Raw genomic sequence first — 19,600 nt, 5'->3', positions numbered from 1 at the left:
ACCCACTGGGCACAGACGTCAATTCAACATTGGTTCAACGTAATTTAATTGAAATGACGTGGAAACAAAGTTGATTCAGCCAGTGTGTGCCCACTGGGAAGTGTCTCTTTTAAAAGAACATTCTTCAAGGGAGATTGTATCTTAAAGTAATGTAGTACTCAATGGTAATAATTAGAGAGATCCTTTCTACACTGCCTTGTGTGTGTTTTGCTGTCTGACTAAATACAAGCTAGCTCCAACTTTGCGTTCTTCTGTAATCTTCTAAATACGTATTTCACAAAGTTAAAACCCATTTTGATATTTTTTTGGTTTTAATATCACTCTTATTCATTAAACATGCCAATTAAACAGAGACGATTTAGTTATAAGCGGAGAGATGAAAAACAAGCAGGATCATGAAAGGCTTAGCTGGCGGTTGTGAATTTACATAGAGCGTTCTTCTGGTCCAGGTGCTGCGCTGCTGCTTCAAAAGGGACATAATTACACTCAGGCACTTGTTGCAGGCTGGGGAAACCACAAGAGAGACTGCAGGGCTCCTCTCAGTCTGACACGGCTAACACTCTGGGAGAACATATAGCACAGGCTCAAACTAGAGGAGACACCGAGGCTAAGCTTAGTAAAGAGCTGTAGCTAGCGCTATGATAAGAGTCTTCTTCTCATGTAGAATTGTTTACTGGGGCTTTTTCGATCCCCGTGTAGTGGAGATACTAAGCTTGGTAAAGAACTACATTTAACTCTCATAGTTTTGTGTTTTGTGTTCAATCCCCATGTAGGCCCTACAGTATTAGCCATAGGTTATGGTTTTCAGGCCTACAGTCTAGACATGATTTCATCCCTTTTCATGGTGAATCAGTCTTCAATTAGACTCCTGTTTTGAATTATGTTCAGGTTAATCCAGGGTAATCTACAGTATATCTGCAAAACAAATTAAGGAATTGAAATGTTTCTGGTAGAACAGTTGGACTAGGAAATAAAATGGTGTTTAAAGTAGCGCTCACACCCAAGCATTTTATGAGAACTTCTTGGATGATGTTCGTTTTTTTGCGTTCTATGTACATTTTCCCCTGCATGTTAGATGTTAGTATTAATGCAGTAGAGAATAAACTATACTCCACTCCACAGGTGTGCCTGATGTCCTGTTTAATGTCTGTCCAAATGACACCATATTCCCTATTTAGTGCACTACTTTTGACCAGGACTCTGGTAAATCTACCAGGACCAATTCCCTTTGTTAATTGAGTTGGATCAGGGATCTCCAACCTTTTCTCTCATGAGAGCTACTTCATACAAAACATTTTTTATCCTGAGCAACTTGTATACAAGCAACATATTTTGGTATTGGTAGGCCCGGCCTATTTAGCTGAATTGATTAATAGAAACGTAGGAGAGAGAGATCTATTCTAATGCCTCCACCTGCCACTATTCTTTACATTACATTTTCAATGCTGTTTTCAGACTTCACTTTCTGAAAGGTTGGAATGAGTAGTGACGCATCGCATGACTCCAAGGTTTTCTCTCTTGTGTGTTTTGTTAACGCTGTTTTAGTATAGTTGTCTTTGTAACATCAGGTTAAAACATGCTCCGAGTTACAGCACACCTTATGCACAGTAGCCTCCAGGGTGCCTGACCTCTGTGAAAAGGGAGTCTGTGTACAGTATGTCCACACCGGTATAAAAGATAGTTAGTTGTAGAAACGGGCGTGTTTAAAAAAACGGCCTCGTCTTTTCTTCACAGTGATTTTTGTATCGTTATTGTGTGGAGAGAGAAGAGAACTTGAGGCTGCTGTTCCGTGTGGATTAGCTTGACTTGAGTTGGACTAGTTTTTGGTTGAGTTTTTCTACTGATACAGCAAGGTGTTTCTGAGTGGAATGTTCCCCCTCACAATGTTCACTCTTCGCTTCTGTCCCAAATGGCACCCTATTCCCTATATAGTGCACTACATTGACTCTGGTCAAAAGTAGTGCACTATGTAGGGAATAGGGTGCCGTGCCATTTGGGACGCAACCTTCCTTAACTCCTCACTCGCCCTCCAGCAGTTTGTCAATCAGTGCTGGTGTCCTCCTACTCAGCACTTCAACTATATCAGAACCTAGGGCCCTCTGTCTCTCTGTCTCTCTGTCTCTCTCTCTCTCTCTCTCTCTCTCTCTCTCTCTCTCTCTCTCTCTCTCTCTCTCTCTCTCTCTCTGTCTCTCTCTCGCTCTCTGTCTCTCTCTCTCTCTCTCTCTCTCTCTCTCTCTCTCTCTCTCTCTGTCTCTCTCTCTCTCTGTCTCTCTCTCGCTCTCTCTGTGTCTCTCTCTCTCTCTCTGTCTCTCTCTCGCTCTCTCTGTGTCTCTCTGTCTCTCTCTCTCTCTGAGGTAGGAGCTATGCAGAGAACATCTTTGTCTTGGAGATAGATAGCAGGGTAGGATGGAGCTGAGCTGAAGCAGCGTTTTGGGGCGTTATTTAAAGTGCAAGCTGTGTTGTGAGACGTGTTGTCAGACGTGTTGTGAGACTACACTCACATTATACTGTGTAGTTTCAGTAATGAGTACTCCTCCAAAATAGACGAAGGCTGCGTCCCAAATGGCACCCTATTTCCTTTATGGTGCACTACTACTTTTGACCAAGACCTCTAGGGCTCTGGTCAAAAGTAGTGCAATATGTAGGGAATAGGATGCTATTTGGGATGCATTCTCTCCCTCTCTCCCTCCCCTCCTGGAGGACCTGAGCCCTAGGACCATGCCTCAGGACTACCTGGCCTGATGACTCCTTGCTGTCCCCAGTCCACCTGGTCGTGCTGCTGCTCCAGTTTCCACTCTTCTACCTGCGGCTATGGAACCCTGACCTGTTCACCGGACGTGCTACCTTGTCCCAGACCTGCTGTTTTCAACTCTCTCGCTCTACCGCACCTGCTATTTCAACATCTAAATGCCCGGCTATGAAAAGCCAAGTGACATTTACTCCTGATGTACTGACCTGTTGCAACCTCTACAACCACTGTGATTATTATTTGACCCTGCTGGTGATCTATGAACGTTTGAACAGCTTGGAGAAAAATCTGGCCTTAATGGCCATGTACTGTTATAATCTCCACCTGGCACCCCTCAGAGCCTGGTTCCTCTCTAGGTTTCTTCCTTTCTAGGGAGTTTTGCATTGCTTGCTGTTTGGGGTTTTAGGCTGGGTTTCTGTATAGCACTTTGTGACATCTGCTGATGTAAAAAGGGCTTTATAAATACATTTGATTGATTGATGTGGCTGTTGTGTGTTACGGTGTGTGGCTGTAGTATAATTCAGAAATGTGCTGTGGTAGAATACTGGTTTTAACTAGTGAAATATTTTTTCATTAGGTTGTGTTAGTAGTGACCCACATTTCCAAGTTTTCATGGAATAATATGCCTATGATGTAACCCACTGTAACCATGATAACAAGGTGACAACATTCATTGGGCTGTAAGTAAGCATTTCACTGTAATGTCTGTAATGTCTGCACCTGTTGTATTCGGCGCATGTGACCAATAAAATTTGATTTGATTTGATTTGATATAATGGATGCATTGAGTATATAATGGATGCATTGAGTATATAATGGATGCATTGAGTATATAATGGATGCATTGAGTATATAATGGATGCATTGAGTATATAATGGATGCATTGAAAAACCCATTCTGACCATGTTTTCGTTATTTTATTACTGTACCCCTATTTCACTGAAATAGTGTTTCTCTCAAAATAAAGAATTCCTCGTTCATAGCCCATAGTGTGGGTAATGAACCACTTCACATTTCAGCCATTGTAATGATTTGTGTAAATCAAATTGTTACTCAGCAGTTGTTTGCTTCTCTTTGAGATGTGACCTTCAGGTTCTTGGAGGATTCATAATGGTGTTTTATTTAGCCTAGCTAACTGATCTTGGGCATTCCATTGTATGGGACTGTGTGTGTGCTTGTCCGTCCGTCCGTCTGTGCGTGCGTGTGTATGTCTTTAGGAGGATCTGGTGGTGAACCACATGGCGTGTAAGACCGTGGAGAACGTGTGTACCATGGTGTCCCACTACGCCCAGGGCTTCATCACCGGGGAGATGGGCCCCATGCTCTGGTACCTGTTCACACACTCCACCGTCGACTCACTACGCGTCAGCGCCATCTCAGTGAGTACAAACACCACACACAATACACTAACCAGGGGAACATGAACTCACTCACTCACTCACTCACTCAGCCACTCACTCACTCAGCCACTCACTCACTCAAATATTTTACTTTCATTTGTGATTGAAGTAGACATATTGTATGTACTGATGAAATACTACTGGATGGATTACATTCATTTATATAACCTGCGTTGGGACTAATATCTTGATACCAGACCTAGGTTCCTATTTAAAATGTTTCTTGATTGAGCTTGTCTGGCCCAAAGAAACCAATGGAATAGTCCCAAATGTGCAAACCCCGCCTATCCGCCACTTCAGGCACTATTAGATGTGTTGGAAAGTGAACTTGATAGTCATTGAGGCCTTCCTGTTTTATTAACTTCATACAGGCCCTGTGCAGAATCACCCGCCTCTCAGCTAGTGCCTTCCAGAGTGTGATTGACAAGGTGGGGCTGCCGGCCATCTTAGCCAGCCTGGTGTCGGGGATCAGCCGTGTCCAGCAGCACATACTCACCATGTTCGCTGCCATGCTGGCGTCCGGGGCCCACGCGCAGCTACACAGGCTAGTCCAGGAGCGGGTATGTAACCTACTGGAGTTTAGCATCTTGTTAAACACCAACACTCCTAAATGATACCATGTTCCCTACATAGTGCACTACATAGTGCACTACTTTTGACCCTATGGTCCCTGGTCAAAAGTAGTGTACTATGTAGGGAGAAGGGTGCCAATTGGGACGCAGGAATGACAGCACAATGAAAGCACAACATGGGGATAACGCCATGACACGAGCTGCTCTCTAGCCCCTCCTTGATTGGAACTGTCACTGTGAGGCTAGACGTGTGGCCCATGCCATAGCAGTATGGGTTTGGTGTTGTCTCTGTGTGGACGTGTTTCAGCCCTGTGCCATCTTCTTCAGCACTAAACATCCCATCCGTCTCGGCACCGCCGCCCTCTCCCTAACCTCTGACAGATAATTGGCCATTAGCGTCTTGTGCTGCTAGTTCCAGCCAACACAGGAGATGAATCCCCTCTCCTCTCCCCTCCCCTCTCCTCTCCTCTCCTCTCCTCTCCTCTCCTCTCCTCTCCTCTCCTCTCCTCTCCTCTCCTCTCCTCTCCTCTCCTCTCCTCTCCTCTCCTCTCCTCTCCTCTCCTCTCCTCTCCTCTCCTCTCCTCTCCTCTCCTCTCCTCTCTCCCTCTATCTTTAATTGTCTGGCCCAGTTAGGGTTAGTTTTAAGTATGAACAAATCATGGAATATAAATCCTCTCCCAACTGAGTGCGTGCAGCCAAAGCCAGATAAGAAAGAGAAAGGTTTGTCTGCGTGATGTCTAGTCTGTCTCAGGGCCTCAACAACTGGGATGGTAGAGAATCATTTTCTTCAAAGAGAGGAGGTCTGGCGCTGTTCTCTTCTTTCCTTAGGTTGACATGACTCCCAGTCAGTGAGACTTGAACAAACATGCCTTATTCTTACTGATGATTATCTTTAAATATTCATCTTGCTTTCAGGATTCTCCACGGAGAGGGGCAGTACTGTTTCATAATAGCAGTAGGTTTGCTAATGCACAAACAAGGCCCTCCCTCCTGTAAAGTTCCTATAGACAGAAATGAATTGAAGGAGAACCAATTTGGCTGAAATTAAACATGATCCTTTAATAATGCTGCGCATCCTGCATTATCTGAAGTGGTAATCAATTGGAATATGAGCCGGTGTAAGTGATTTAAGAAGGTACTGTACATCGCTGCCTTCAAGGTTCTGTGAGAGTACCATTGGTCATTTAGTTTGACCTGAATTAATCTACATGTACATTTCCAATTTCACTTGGGAAAAAACAAGTCTTTGAGTGCATAAAACTTACTGCATCACCTTTGCACCAATTATAAAATGCTATACATTTTCCTCATTAATTCCCTTGACAAATAGAAGTCCGGAAAGCCTTGTGTTTATTCATGAATTTTAATTTCAATGAATCTCTAAGCAACTCCACTAATTGGGGAAGGAGCTGCAACAATCTTCTAGTGCAGCTTGGAATACTGTTGATGTAATTACAATTTATGCAGCAGAGTAGACCACAGGCTTTTGAAATTAATTAACTCAACTGCTCACAAACACAACAACAGCCAGTATTTAATCACAGTGTTTAGGATTGTTCTTGTCTGTCTTACTCCTGACGTCATTTTCCATTTTCCTCCTGATTGTGTAAGTTAATCAGTTCTGCCTAATTTGCTGCCCAGTCAATACAGTTGAGCCAATTAGTTCTATTAACCTCTGATTTTATGATAAGTGTATTGTTTTGGAGAGGCTGTTGTTTCCCCTGCAGCACCTTCCAGATAGTGTAAGTGATAACACCTGTACCAGCCCACAGGGAGCCTTCCATCTCAGTGTAGCTCAGTGTCAGGTCAACACTATAGCTGTCTCTCCTGGTCAGCTAAGACTCAGTGTCAGGTCAACACTATAGCTGTCTCTCCTGGTCAGCTAAGACTCAGTGTCAGGTCAACACTATAGCTGTCTCTCCTGGTCAGCTAAGACTCAGTGTCAGGTCAACACTATAGCTGTCTCTCCTGGTCAGCTAAGACTCAGTGTAGCTCAGTGTCAGGTCAACACTATAGCTGTCTCTACTGGTCAGCTAAGACTCAGTGTCAGGTCAACACTATAGCTGTCTCTCCTGGTCAGCTAAGACTCAGTGTAGCTCAGTGTCAGGTCAACACTATAGCTGGCTCTACTGGTCAGCTAAGACTCAGTGTAGCTCAGTGTCAGGTCAACACTATAGCTGTCTCTACTGGTCAGCTAAGACTCAGTGTAGCTCAGTGTCAGGTCAACACTATAGCTGTCTCTACTGGTCAGCTAAGACTCCGTGTAGCTCAGTGTCAGGTCAACACTATATCTGGCTCTACTGGTCAGCTAAGACTCAGTGTAGCTCAGTGTCAGGTCAACACTATATCTGGCTCTACTGGTCAGCTAAGACGCAGTGTAGCTCAGTGTCAGGTCAACACTATAGCTGGCTCTACTGGTCAGCTAAGACTCAGTGTCAGGTCAACACTATAGCTGACTCTCCTGGTCAGCTAAGACTCAGTGTAGCTCAGTGTCAGGTCAACACTATAGCTGGCTCTACTGGTCAGCTAAGACTCAGTGTCAGGTCAACACTATAGCTGACTCTCCTGGTCAGCTAAGACTCAGTGTAGCTCAGTGTCAGGTCAACACTATAGCTGACTCTCCTGGTCAGCTAAGACTCAGCTAACCCCACTTGACTCCATTACAGTTGAACATGTCTTAAAGGGATAGTTCTGACTTACCCTAGGGTGTTGTTGTTTTATCAAAACCAATTTTAAATGTGGCTGGTTTTTATGGAGAGTCCATAATCTCCAGGCTAGCATTTTTTGGCGAAGGTAGCAATGATAGTCAAATAGATTGTATCATAACACCAAAACAGTGAACTATCCCATTAATCGAGTGGCTGTCTGTCATAACAGGACTTTGTGGTGAAGATAATGCGTTCCCTGGAGAGCCCGTCCTCTGTCATCAGAGCCAAGGCCTTCCTGGTTCTCCTTCAGGTCCTCTGCAGCAACAGGGACATGCTGCTACTCTGCTGCAACTCCAGGTACATACAGGTTTACTACACATTCTCACACACACATGGATGCACGCACATGCTAGCATAGGTAATGAAATGTGTCCAACAGCACTATTTTGGCTTTGTAGAGGAAGACTGGAATGGAATAGATGCCTTAAAGTCCTCAGCCTAGAACCAATATCAAAGTGCAACATGGTGTAAAAAACACTGTTAAATGAGTTCTAGCAAATGGCACAGCAACCGGAGAAATGGTTTTCTCTAATAAATTCCACTGGTTGCTCAAGCAAAATATCATTCTAAACCAATTTATGCCGGGAAAACACTTTTAAGCCCCAGGATTTGAGATAAAGTATTTTGAGTGGGGGAAAAGGGGTGGAATCCTGAATCAAAGGGAAGAAGAGATGGTTATTTGATAAGGGTTGAATGTTGTTGTCTGTGACTCGGATCTCTACTATAATTATGAAGAGGAAGTAGGACAGCTCTTTGTATCAAGCTGATAGTAGGTTATACTAGGTCTGATAGTAGGTTATACTAGGTCTGATAGTAGGTTATACTAGATCTGATAGTAGGTTATACTAGGTCTGATAGTAGGTTATACTAGATCTGATAGTAGGTTATACTAGATCTGATAGTAGGTTATACTAGATCTGATAGTAGGTTATACTAGGTCTGATAGTAGGTTATACTAGGTCTGATAGTAGGTTGTACTAGGTCTGATAGTAGGTTATACTAGATCTGATAGTAGGTTATACTAGATCTGATAGTAGGTTATACTAGGTCTGATAGTAGGTTATACTAGGTCTGATAGTAGGTTATACTAGATCTGATAGTAGGTTATACTAGGTCTGATAGTAGGTTATACTAGATCTGATAGTAGGTTATACTAGATCTGATAGTAGGTTATACTAGATCTGATAGTAGGTTATACTAGGTCTGATAGTAGGTTATACTAGGTCTGATAGTAGGTTATACTAGATCTGATAGTAGGTTATACTAGATCTGATAGTAGGTTATACTAGGTCTGATAGTAGGTTATACTAGATCTGATAGTAGATTATACTAGATATGATAGTAGGTTATACTAGGTCTGATAGTAGGTTATACTAGGTCTGATAGTAGGTTATACTAGATCTGATAGTAGGTTATACTAGATCTGATAGTAGGTTATACTTGGTCTGATAGTAGGTTATACTAGATCTGATAGTAGGTTATACTAGATCTGATAGTAGGTTATACTAGGTCTGATAGTAGGTTATACTAGGTCTGATAGTAGGTTATACTAGATCTGATAGTAGGTTATACTAGGTCTGATAGTAGGTTATACTAGATCTGATAGTAGGTTATACTAGATCTGATAGTAGGTTATACTAGATCTGATAGTAGGTTATACTAGATCTGATAGTAGGTTATACTAGATCTGATAGTAGGTTATACTAGGTCTGATAGTAGGTTATACTAGATCTGATAGTAGGTTATACTAGATCTGGTAGTAGGTTATACTAGGTCTGATAGTAGGTTATACTAGATCTGATAGTAGGTTATACTAGATCTGATAGTAGGTTATACTAGATCTGATAGTAGGTTATACTACATTTACATTTACGTCATTTAGCAGACGCTCTTATCCAGAGCGACTTACAAATTGGTGCATTCACCCTATAGCCAGTGGGATAACCACTTTACAAATGTTTTATTTTATTTTTTATTTTATTTTTTAGGGGGGGTGGGCGGGGGGGTAGAAGGATTAGTTTATCCTATCCCAGGTATTCCTTAAAGAGGTGGGGTTTCAAATGTCTCCGGAAGGTGGTGAGTGACTCCGCTGTCCTGGCGTCGTGAGGGAGCTTGTTCCACCATTGGGGTGCCAGAGCAGCGAACAGTTTTGACTGGGCTGAGCGGGAACTATGCTTCCGCAGAGGAAGGGGAGCCAGCAGGCCAGAGGTGGATGAACGCAATGCCCTCGTTTGGGTGTAGGGACTGATCAGAGCCTGAAGGTACAGAGGTGCCGTTCCCCTCACAGCTCCATAGGCAAGCACCATGGTCTTGTAACAGATGCAAGCTTCAACTGGAAGCCAGTGGAGTGTGCGGAGGAGCGGGGTGACGTGAGAGAACTTGGGAAGGTTGAACACCAGGCGGGCTGCGGCATTCTGGAGGAGTTGTAGGGGTTTAATGGCACAGGCAGGGAGCCCAGCCAACAGCGAGTTGCAGTAATCCAGACGGGAGATGACAAGTGCCTGGATTAGGACCTGTGCCGCTTCCTGTGTAAGGCAGGGTCGTACTCTCCGAATGTTGTAGAGCATGAACCTGCAGGATCGGGTCACCGCCTTGATGTTAGCGGAGAACGACAGGGTGTTGTCCAGGGTCACGCCAAGGCTCTTCGCACTCTGGGAGGAGGACACAACGGAGTTGTCAACCGTGATGGCGAGATCATGGAACGGGCAGTCCTTCCCCGGGAGGAAGAGCAGCTCCGTCTTGCCAAGGTTCAGCTTGAGGTGGTGATCCGTCATCCATACTGATATGTCTGCCAGACATGCAGAGATGCGATTCGCCACCTGGTTATCAGAAGGGGGAAAGGAGAAGATTAGTTGAGTATCGTCAGCGTAGCAATGATAGGAGAGGCCATGTGAGGATATGACAGAGCCAAGTGACTTGGTATATAGGGAGAATAGGAGAGGGCCTAGAACTGAGCCCTGGGGGACACCAGTGGTGAGAGCACGTGGTGCGGAGACAGCTTCTCGCCACGCCACTTGGTAGGAGCGACCGGTCAGGTAGGACGCAATCCAGGAGTGAGCCGTGCCGGAGATGCCCAGCTCGGAGAGGGTGGAGAGGAGGATCTGATGGTTCACAGTATACTATACACAGTATACAGTATACACAGTATACTAGATCTGATAGTAGATTATACTAGATCTGATAGTAGGTTATACTAGATCTGATAGTAGGTTATACTAGATCTGATAGTAGGTTATACTAGATCTGATAGTAGGTTATACTAGGTCTGATAGTAGGTTATAGTAGGTTGTATGTTGGACAGAGTTTCTGTAGTCAGTCACTTGTTCTTACTTTACATAATTGGTGCAGAGTTATTGATTATTTCTGAGTATTTTAGTAGCACCTTGCTAAAATACTAAATTGTGAAGAAATCAAATAACATATTTAAATGCAAAGTTTCATAACAAATGTAGTTAGTTATGAAAGTTTCAGTGCTAACTTTTGTAAAAAAAAAAAAAAAGTATATCTTGATAGGCATTTCTGCTTTTGTGTGTGAGCCCAACATCATATTTAGAAATGGAAATGAATTGGCCTAGTTGCAGTTTAAACAGGCTAGACTAGCCAGCCCTGTCTGTAGACGTCCACCCCCCCCCCCTCTCTCTCTTTCCCTCTCCCTCTCTTTCTCTCTCTCTCTCTCTCTCTCTCTCTACACTCTCGCTCTCTCCCTCTCTCTCTCCCTCTCCCTCTCCTCTCTAGCCATGTGATGCTGTTGGCTTCTATTTGCTCCCAGACTTTAACAAGTGTTCCCAGGGCGGTCCCTGTCAGCACTAACCCCCCCACTCTATCTCCTAACGTGAGAATCGTCTGCAGCGAGCGGCGGCACTCACCCAAACACTTCTCTAATTAGCTCCACTGTGGCGCGCAGAGCGCACGGCCCACCACACGCTCCTCATCGTCACGCCTTCTGATAAACCAGCCTAGCACCCTGTTGTGGAAATGTCAAGTTTGTTGCTTTGCGTGAAGTGTTTTCAATGGTCGGAGAAGACATGGAGAGACACTTGTAGGCCAAGCCAGGCGATGCACGGTGACAGCGTTGCAGGGTGAAATATGCTCTGAAGAAAAGTTGTCTACATGTCTTTTTATAGCTCAACTGGAAATGTGGAGAAATTGGTTAGAAGTTTAGTACAACTGGTAAAAGGTCTGAGGGATTGAGGCCTTTATTTGATAATGCATATAACCAATGGATGACATGTTAATAGCCACGATAGTTTCCTTGGAATTATTTATTTAATGATGTAGCCTGTGATATGCATCATAAATCAAAAACATAGGTTGGACAACATGACCTGTGGTGTGTACCAGTGGCGGCTGCTGAGGGGAGGACGGCTCACAATAATGGCTGGAATGGAGCAAATAGATTGGCATCAAACATGGAAACCATTATTTTGTTGATACCTTTCCACCAATTCTGCTCCAGCCATTACCACGTGCCCATCCTCCCCATTTAAGGTGCCACTAACCTCCTGTGGTGTGAACATAATTATATATATACAGTGCATTCACTTCATCTTTCCCTCGATCCTGACTAGTCTCCCAGTCCCTGCCACTGAAAAACATCCCCACAGCATGATGCTGCCACCACCATGCTTCACGATAGGGATGGTACCAGGTTTCCTCCAGATGTGACACTTGGCATTCAGGCCAAAGAGTTCAATCTTGGTTTCATCAGACCAGAGAATCTTGTTTCTCATGGTCTGAGAGCCTTTAGGTGCCTTTTGGCAACTCCAAGCGGGCTCTCATGTGCCTTTTACTGAGGAGTGGCTTCCGTCTGGCCACTCTACCATAAAGGCCTGATTGGTGGAGTGCTGCAGAGATGGTTGTCCTTCTGGAAGGTTCTCCCATCTCCACAGAGGAACTCTGGAGCTCTGTCAGAGTGACCATCGGGTTCTTGGTCACCTCCCTGACCAAGGCCCTTCTCCTCCGATTGCTCAGTTTGGCTGGGCGGACAGCTCTAGGAAGAGTCTTGGTGGTTCTAAACTTCTTCCATTGAAGAATGATGGAGGCCACTGTGTTCTTGGGGACCTTGAATGCTGCAGAAATATTTTGGTACCCTTCCTCAGATCTGTGCCTCAACACAATCACGTCTCGGAGCTATACGAACAATTCCTTCGACCTCATGGCTTGGTTTTTGCTCTGATATGCACTGTCAACTGTAGGACCTTATATAGACAGGTGTGTGCCTTTCCAAATCATGTCCAATCAATTGAATTTACCACAGGTGGACTCCAATCAAGTTGTAGAAACATCTCAAGGATGATCAATGGACACAGGATGCACCTGAGCTCAATTTTGAGTCTCATAGCAATACTTATGCAAATAATTGTCTTGCTTTGTGAGCATTGAGCATTAAGCAGGGTTGAGGCTGAGGGAAAAGACTGGTTAATTCCATTCTGACTCTTGTTAATCGGGCCGTGCCGCTGTGGACACAGAGAGAGAGAGAGAGAGAGAGATGTGGACTAATTTGATTTGCAGTTAAATGAACACTGGGGCCTGATTGTGTGGAGCTGAGTGGGCAGATTCTCTCATCAGCAGCAGAACAAATGAACGAACACTGCTGAAATTATATTCCCACTGGCCCCCCAGGACTATAACAGGAAGTGGGAAGCCCAGATGTCAGGCTGCCACGCCTATCAATCCCTGTCACTCTGGTACCAGCTCCCCTTTCGCCCCCGTTCCTCCCAGGATTCCAATTATAGAGCGATGCGTGTAGGCTGTCGGCAGCTAACGTCCTGCCCACGACTAAATGTAATTTATAGTGAAAGTCACACTTCTCTCTCTCTGCTGTTCATCTCTTTTCTTCCTCAGGGAATGTAAGGGCCCACCTACTGACGTAGGACTAGTAGAAGGCTGGTTGATCCCTACATGCTGTAATAAATATATTTATTTAAGTCATCTGAATGGCCCTGGATTTTGTATTTCCCCCTCTTGCCTTGGCTTCACCTGGCTGTCTGCTGTCTGCTGCCTGCCTGCCACAGCAGGCTCCTATGTATGTCCCTACAGAGAAATTATCAAACGGTAGAATGAGGTGAATTTATTGGTGCAAATGGAATGTGTTTGTGTGGAAGGTCTTTATAGGTCAGAAGTGTATGGGTTAATATCACAGCTGTCTTCCTGTCACACTGGGGAAGGTATTTTCTTTCCAAGGACCAAGAATATACTGTATCACAACTAAATAGAGGCCTGTTGCTGCCCCAAGTTGCTTTGCTATACTGAAATATGTTTTTCTCATCTATTCATTTGGTTGTGATTTAATATCATATTGTCTGGTGTTTGAAGTGTGAAGACGGCATGTTTCCTTTTGCTTTTAAAACAGCTTTATGACAGTCATATCATGCCAGTGCCAGTTACTTGCTTAGGCTTCTTTCTCACTCAAGTGTTTCTCTCAATTTTCTCAGTGTTTTTCATCACTGTCTAATTTGGAAGCCAGGTGTTTTTGGGGAGGGGAGTAGATGGCTGCTGGGTAAACGTCTGTGGATGGAGTATGTCATGCAGACGTGTGTTCTGTTGGTGACAAGCATGTTAATAAGCAAGCACCCAGGGGCTGTACGTGCATGTGTGTGTGTCTCTGTCTCTGTGTGTGTGTCTGTCTGTCTCTGTGTGTGTGTCTCTGTCTCTGTGTGTGTGTGTGTGTCTGTCTCTGTGTGTGTGTGTGTGTGTGTGTGTGTGTGTCTGTCTCTGTGTATGTGTGTGTCTGTCTCTCTGTGTGTGTGTGTGTCTGTCTCTGTGTGTGTGTCTGTTTCTGTGTGTGTGTGTGTGTGTGTGTGTGTGTGTGTGTGTCTGTCTCTGTGTATGTGTGTGTCTGTCTCTCTGTGTGTGTGTCTGTCGCTGTATGTGTTTCTGTGTGTGTGTGTGTGTGTGTGTGTGTGTGTGTGTGTGTCTGTCTCTGTGTGTTTGCTTTGCAGCTGTGTCTGCTAACTGACATGCATACCATCTCTGTCCAGTGCTGTACTGACCAGGAGACATCACATCTTGTAGGCTTTGTGTTTGAGTTCTGGAGTCTTGTTTCAACTTGTAGGCTGTGTGTTTGAGTTCAGTAGCCATGTTTCAACTTGTAGGCTGTGTGTGTGAGTTCAGGAGTCATGTTTCAAATTGTAGGCTGTGTGTTTGAGTTCAGAAGTCTCGTTTCAACTTGTAGGCTGTGTGTGTGAGTTCAGGAGTCTTGTTTCAACTTGTAGGCTGTGTGTTTGAGTTCAGGAGTCTTGTTTCAACTTGTAGGCTGTGTGTTTGAGTTCAGGAGTCTTGTTTCAACTTGTAGGCTGTGTGTTTGAGTTCAGGAGTCTTGTTGCAGCTTGTAGGCTGTGTGTTTGAGTTCAAGAGTCTTGTTTCAGCTTGTAGGCTGTGTGTTTGAGTTCAGGAGTCTTGTTGCAGCTTGTAGGCTGTGTGTTTGAGTTCAGGAGTCTTGTTTCAGCTTGTAGGCTGTGTGTTTGAGTTCAGGAGTCTTGTTGCAGCTTGTAGGCTGTGTGTTTGAGTTCAGGAGTCTTGTTTCAACTTGTAGGCTGTGTGTTTGAGTTCAGGAGTCTTGTTTCAACTTGTAGGCTGTGTGTTTGAGTTCAGGAGTCTTGTTTCAACTTGTAGGCTGTGTGTTTGAGTTAAAGAGTCTTGTTGCAGCTTGAGGGCTGTTTTGATGCTCCTCATTGATCTCTCAATCTATGACCCTTTATTTTAACCCTAATTGTTGTCATGAATATCATTTATTTGCTATAATACGTCTTACTAATTCTGTTTTCAATGGCTTGCCTTGTATTGATCCCGGCTCCGTCCGGCTTCAGGGTAGATTGGAGGCTGTAGGTGAATAATAATGTTTTCTTGGCTCGTTTTGCAGAATGGTGATGTACATTGAAAGAGACATCAGAAAGGCCACGCCAGGGAAGGAGCTACAAAGCAGCAATGAATACCTGTCAAAATGCCTCGATCTGCTCATCCGTCACGTCGTGCTGGAGCTGCCAGCCATTCTGGGTAAATCAATCACAATAACACAAAACCACAGAACTAAGGGGAGTAGAGGAGAGGTAGGGGAGAGGTAGGGGAGAGGAGAGGAGAGGAGAGGAGAGGAGAGGAGAGGAGAGGAGAGGAGAGGAGAGGAGAGGAGAGGAGAGGAGAGGAGAGGAGAGGAGAGGAGAGGAGAGGAGAGGAGAGGAGAGGAGATGAGAGGAGAGGTAGGGGAGAGGAGAGGTAGGGGAGAGGAGAGGTAGGGGAGAGGAGAGGTAGGGGAGAGGAGAGGAGAGGAGAGGAGAGGAGAGGTAGGGGAGAGGAGAGGAGAGGAGGGGAGAGGAGGTGAAGTGAAGTGAAGTGGGGTAGAGAGGAACTTGCATCAATGGCTGGATGGAGCAAGCCAATTTGATTCCCCCTCTTTTTAATTACCTTTCTGATTGAATTTTAAATCACTCAGCCAGGTATTGACCTTTTCCTGCTGTTTCATTTGTAAATCAGTGCTGCTAACATGGCACGTCTCCCATCAGGGCCGGAAGCCAGACCCAACCGGTTCAAACCGGTCCGGGCTCATTCTCCTCTAACATCACGGGGAGGAGAGGAGAGGGGATGGGATGGGAGGGGGACGGGTGGGGAGAGGAGATGGGAGGAGAGAGGAGGAGAGGGGAGGGGAGGGGATGGGAGGAGAGGGCAACGGAGAGAGAGAAACCCCTCTGTCCTCTTTAGATGACATGCTGTCTGTCTGTCTCTGTCCTCTGTAGATGACATGCTGTATGTCTGTCTGTCTGTCTGTCTGTCTGTCTGTCTGTCTGTCTGTCTGTCTCTCACCCCTCTGTCCTCTGTAGATGACCTGCTGTCTGTCTGTCTGTCTCTCACCCCTCTCGCTTCTGTCCTCTGTAGATGACATGCTGTCTGTCTGTCTGTCTCTCACCCTTCTCTCCTCTGTAGATGACATGCTGTCTGTCTGTCTGTCTCTCACCCCTCTCTCCTCTGTCCTCTCTCCTCTGTAGATGACATGCTGTCTGTCTGTCTCTCACCCCTCTCTCCTCTGTCCTCTCTCCTCTGTAGATGACATGCTGTCTGTCTGTCTCTCACCCCTCTCTCCTCTGTCCTCTCTCCTCTATAGATGACATGCTGTCCGTGCTGGGCAGTATAGTGGGCAGGAAGCATCCCTCCACTGTTCAGGCCAAGCAGCTGAAGCAGAGTGTACCCATGATGACCGTGGTGCTCCACCTCCTCACCTCTCAGGTGACCCCGCATACTGTACTACTGTATGTCACAAACACTGTCCGTTAGGGCTGGGCGCTATACCGTGTTTTACCATATACCGGTATTGATGCACGGACCGGTTTGGGTTTTTACTTTACCTTCTATAACGGTATTTGAGCGGTATCTCCATGCTGCTTTCCACACAGACCTAGCCCCGCCCCCTGTCACTCAAGGAGTGCATTTGTTGTTCCTCGACCAGGAGACACTTGCTTCATAATATAAATCCACTAGCGTTCTATAATTTCACTATTAGTTTGTGTTTCTTACATCTGCAAACAGCTAGTTTGTCTTTTCTTAGCAAGTTGGGCCTAAATCGTGTTAGCCGCTAATGCTAATCGCTAATTAGTAACAAATGTACTGAGTCAGAGCAAACGTAATTAGCTATACTGCCTGATAATACCAGTGAGGGTGTAGACCTAAATTAGCATGTTGTTTGTGCAACATAATCTTCTAAATCAAAGAGGATTACGCAAAGCATGAATATGTTAGCTACATGAAGTAGCTGAGAGAAAACATTCAATGTAGCCAAAGATTATAGGGTCCCTTAGGAAACACTTATCAATACTTTGGTTCCTACCGTGTCACAATAACGCCTCCCCGGCATTTTCATTCGTTGTCATGTCAAACAACACTGTATTCAAAGTGCCCACTATTATATTTTAACTATATAATTAGAATAATCATTCTATTTCCATGATTCCAAAAGTTCACCGAAGGGTTTTGCTCTAAATTGCAAGCCAAATCGCAAATTTGGTTAAAAATAAGGCGTAGATTGTTTGTCCATATCGTGCAGCCCTACGTGTGGAAATGATCTCAAAGGAGTGCAGGAAATGCAGAAATGGATGAACATGCTGAAAATTATTTTTGGTTGAATTGAACAGTATAAAACAATCAGAATGGAGAAAGACCCATTTGAAATCACTTAGAATGTATGTGTTGCAACCCTAGGGTCACGCACTACTCACCGCTCTTCGTACTTGGCGACTTCAACCTCCCAACATCTGCCTTCGATTCATTTCTTTCCAACTCTCTCTTTCCCTTCCTTGCCTCTTTTGACATCACATTTTCCCAATCCCTTCCAACTCACAAGGCAGGCAATACGCCTTACCTCATCTTTACTAGAGGCTGCTCGCCTACTAATCTCACTGAAACCCCCCCTCCAGGTCTCTGATCACTACTTTGTTTCCTTTTCTGTCTCCCTTTCCTCCAAACCTAACCACTCAGCCCCTACCCAGATGGTCATACGCTGTCGCAATCTTCACTCTCTCTATCTCCCACTACTCTCTCCTCTTCTATCCTATCATCTCTCCCTACTGCTAAATCCTTCTCCCTCCTGTCTCCTGATTCTGCCTCTTCGACCCTACTCTCCTCCCTTTCCGCATCCTATGACTCGCACTGTCCCCTTTCCTCCCGGGCGGCTCAGCCCTCCCCTCCTGCTGCATGGCTGAGTGACTCATTGCGAGCTTACAGAACAGGAATGCGGGCAGCTGATCAAAAATTGAGGAAAACTAAACTTCCAGAGGACCTATCATTCTTTCACTGCCTGCTCTCTACCTTCTCTTCCTCTGTATCCGCTGCTAAAGCCACTTTCTACCACTCTAAATGTCAAGCTTCTGCCTCTAACCCTAGGAACTATTTTCCACCTTCTCCTCCCTCCTTAATCCTCCACCCCTTCCCACTCCCTCCTCCCTCTCTGCGGACGACTTTGTCAACCACTTTGAAAAGAAGGTTGACGACATCCGCTACTCATTCACTCAGCCTATTGAGTCCACTGGTCTCACTCACACAGAACTACCCTACGCCGTGACCTCTTTCTCCCCTCTCTCTCCAGATGACATCCTGCGACTAGTGAGGTCTGGTTGCCTAACAACCTGCCCGCTTGACCCCATCTCCTCCTCCTTTCTCCAGACAATCTCTGGAGACCTTCTCCCATTCCTCACTTCCCTCATCAACTCATCCCTGACCACTGGCTGCATCCCCTCTGACTTCCAAATGGCCCAAGTTGCTCCCCTCCTCAAGAAATCAACACTTGACTCATCTGACGTCAAAAACTATAGTCCTGTATCCCTTCTTTCTTTTCTTTCCAAAACACTTGAGCGTGCCGTCTCTGACCAACTCTCTCGTTATCCCTCTCAGAACAATCTTCTTGACCCTAACCAGTCAGGCTTCAAGACGGGTCACTCAACCGAGACTGCTCTCCTCTGTGTCACTGAGGCTCTCCTCTCTGCCAAAGCTGACTCTCTTTCCTTTGTTCTCCTCCTCCTAGATCACCGTGAACCATCAGATCCTCCTCTCCACCCTCTCAGGGCTAGGCGTCTCAGGCTCTGCACACTCTTGGATTGCATCCTACCTGGCAGGCCGCTCCTGCCAGGTGACGTGGAGAGGATCTGTGTCTGCACCACGTACTCTCAGTTCTGGTGTCCCCCAGGGTTCGGTTCTAGGCCCTCTCCTCTTCTATACACCAAGTCACTCTGCTCCGTCATATCCTCACATGGTCTCTCCTATCATTGCTATGCGGATGACACTCAACTACTTTTCTGCTTCCCCCTTCTGACACCCAGGTAGCGACACGCATCTCTGCTTGCCTGGCAGACATCTCAGCTTGGATGTCGGCCCACCACCTCAAGCTCAACCTCGACAAGACGGAGCTGCTTTTTCTCCCGGGGAAGGCCTGCCCGCTCAAAATCCTCTCCATTACGGTTGACAACTCCACAGTGTCGCCCTTCCAGAGTGCAAATAATCTTGGCGTGACCCTGGACAACACCCTGTCATTCTCTGCAAACATCAAAGCAGTGACTTGCTCCTGCAGGTTCATGCTCTACACCACCTGTAGAGTAAGACCCTACCTCACACAAGAAGCAGCGCAGGTCCTAATCCAGGCACTTGTCCTCTTCCGTCTTTACTACTGCAACTCGCTGTTAGCTGGGCTCCCC

The 19,600-nt window shown here is 45.5% G+C and overlaps 1 protein-coding gene across 1 annotated transcript in view; it reads left to right on the top strand.

Annotated features, from left to right (window-relative positions):
- Positions 1-19,600, top strand: part of LOC311139313 (serine/threonine-protein kinase ULK4-like) — a 138,217-nt gene that overhangs the window by 30,235 nt on the left and 88,382 nt on the right. Inside the window, exons 20-24 of the mRNA XM_084174192.1 lie at positions 3,968-4,129; positions 4,522-4,710; positions 7,600-7,727; positions 15,292-15,425; positions 16,525-16,646. Coding sequence (XP_084030318.1) covers positions 3,968-4,129; positions 4,522-4,710; positions 7,600-7,727; positions 15,292-15,425; positions 16,525-16,646 — 735 coding nt within the window. The remainder of the gene's footprint in view (positions 1-3,967; positions 4,130-4,521; positions 4,711-7,599; positions 7,728-15,291; positions 15,426-16,524; positions 16,647-19,600) is intronic.

Source organism: Coregonus lavaretus (genome assembly GCF_964263955.1).
Source record: "Coregonus lavaretus genome assembly, chromosome: 13".
In the NCBI taxonomy this organism is placed as follows: Eukaryota; Metazoa; Chordata; class Actinopteri; order Salmoniformes; family Salmonidae; genus Coregonus; species Coregonus lavaretus.
The sequence above is the reverse complement of the archived record's forward strand: the minus strand, read 5'-3'. Positions and strand labels throughout refer to the sequence as shown.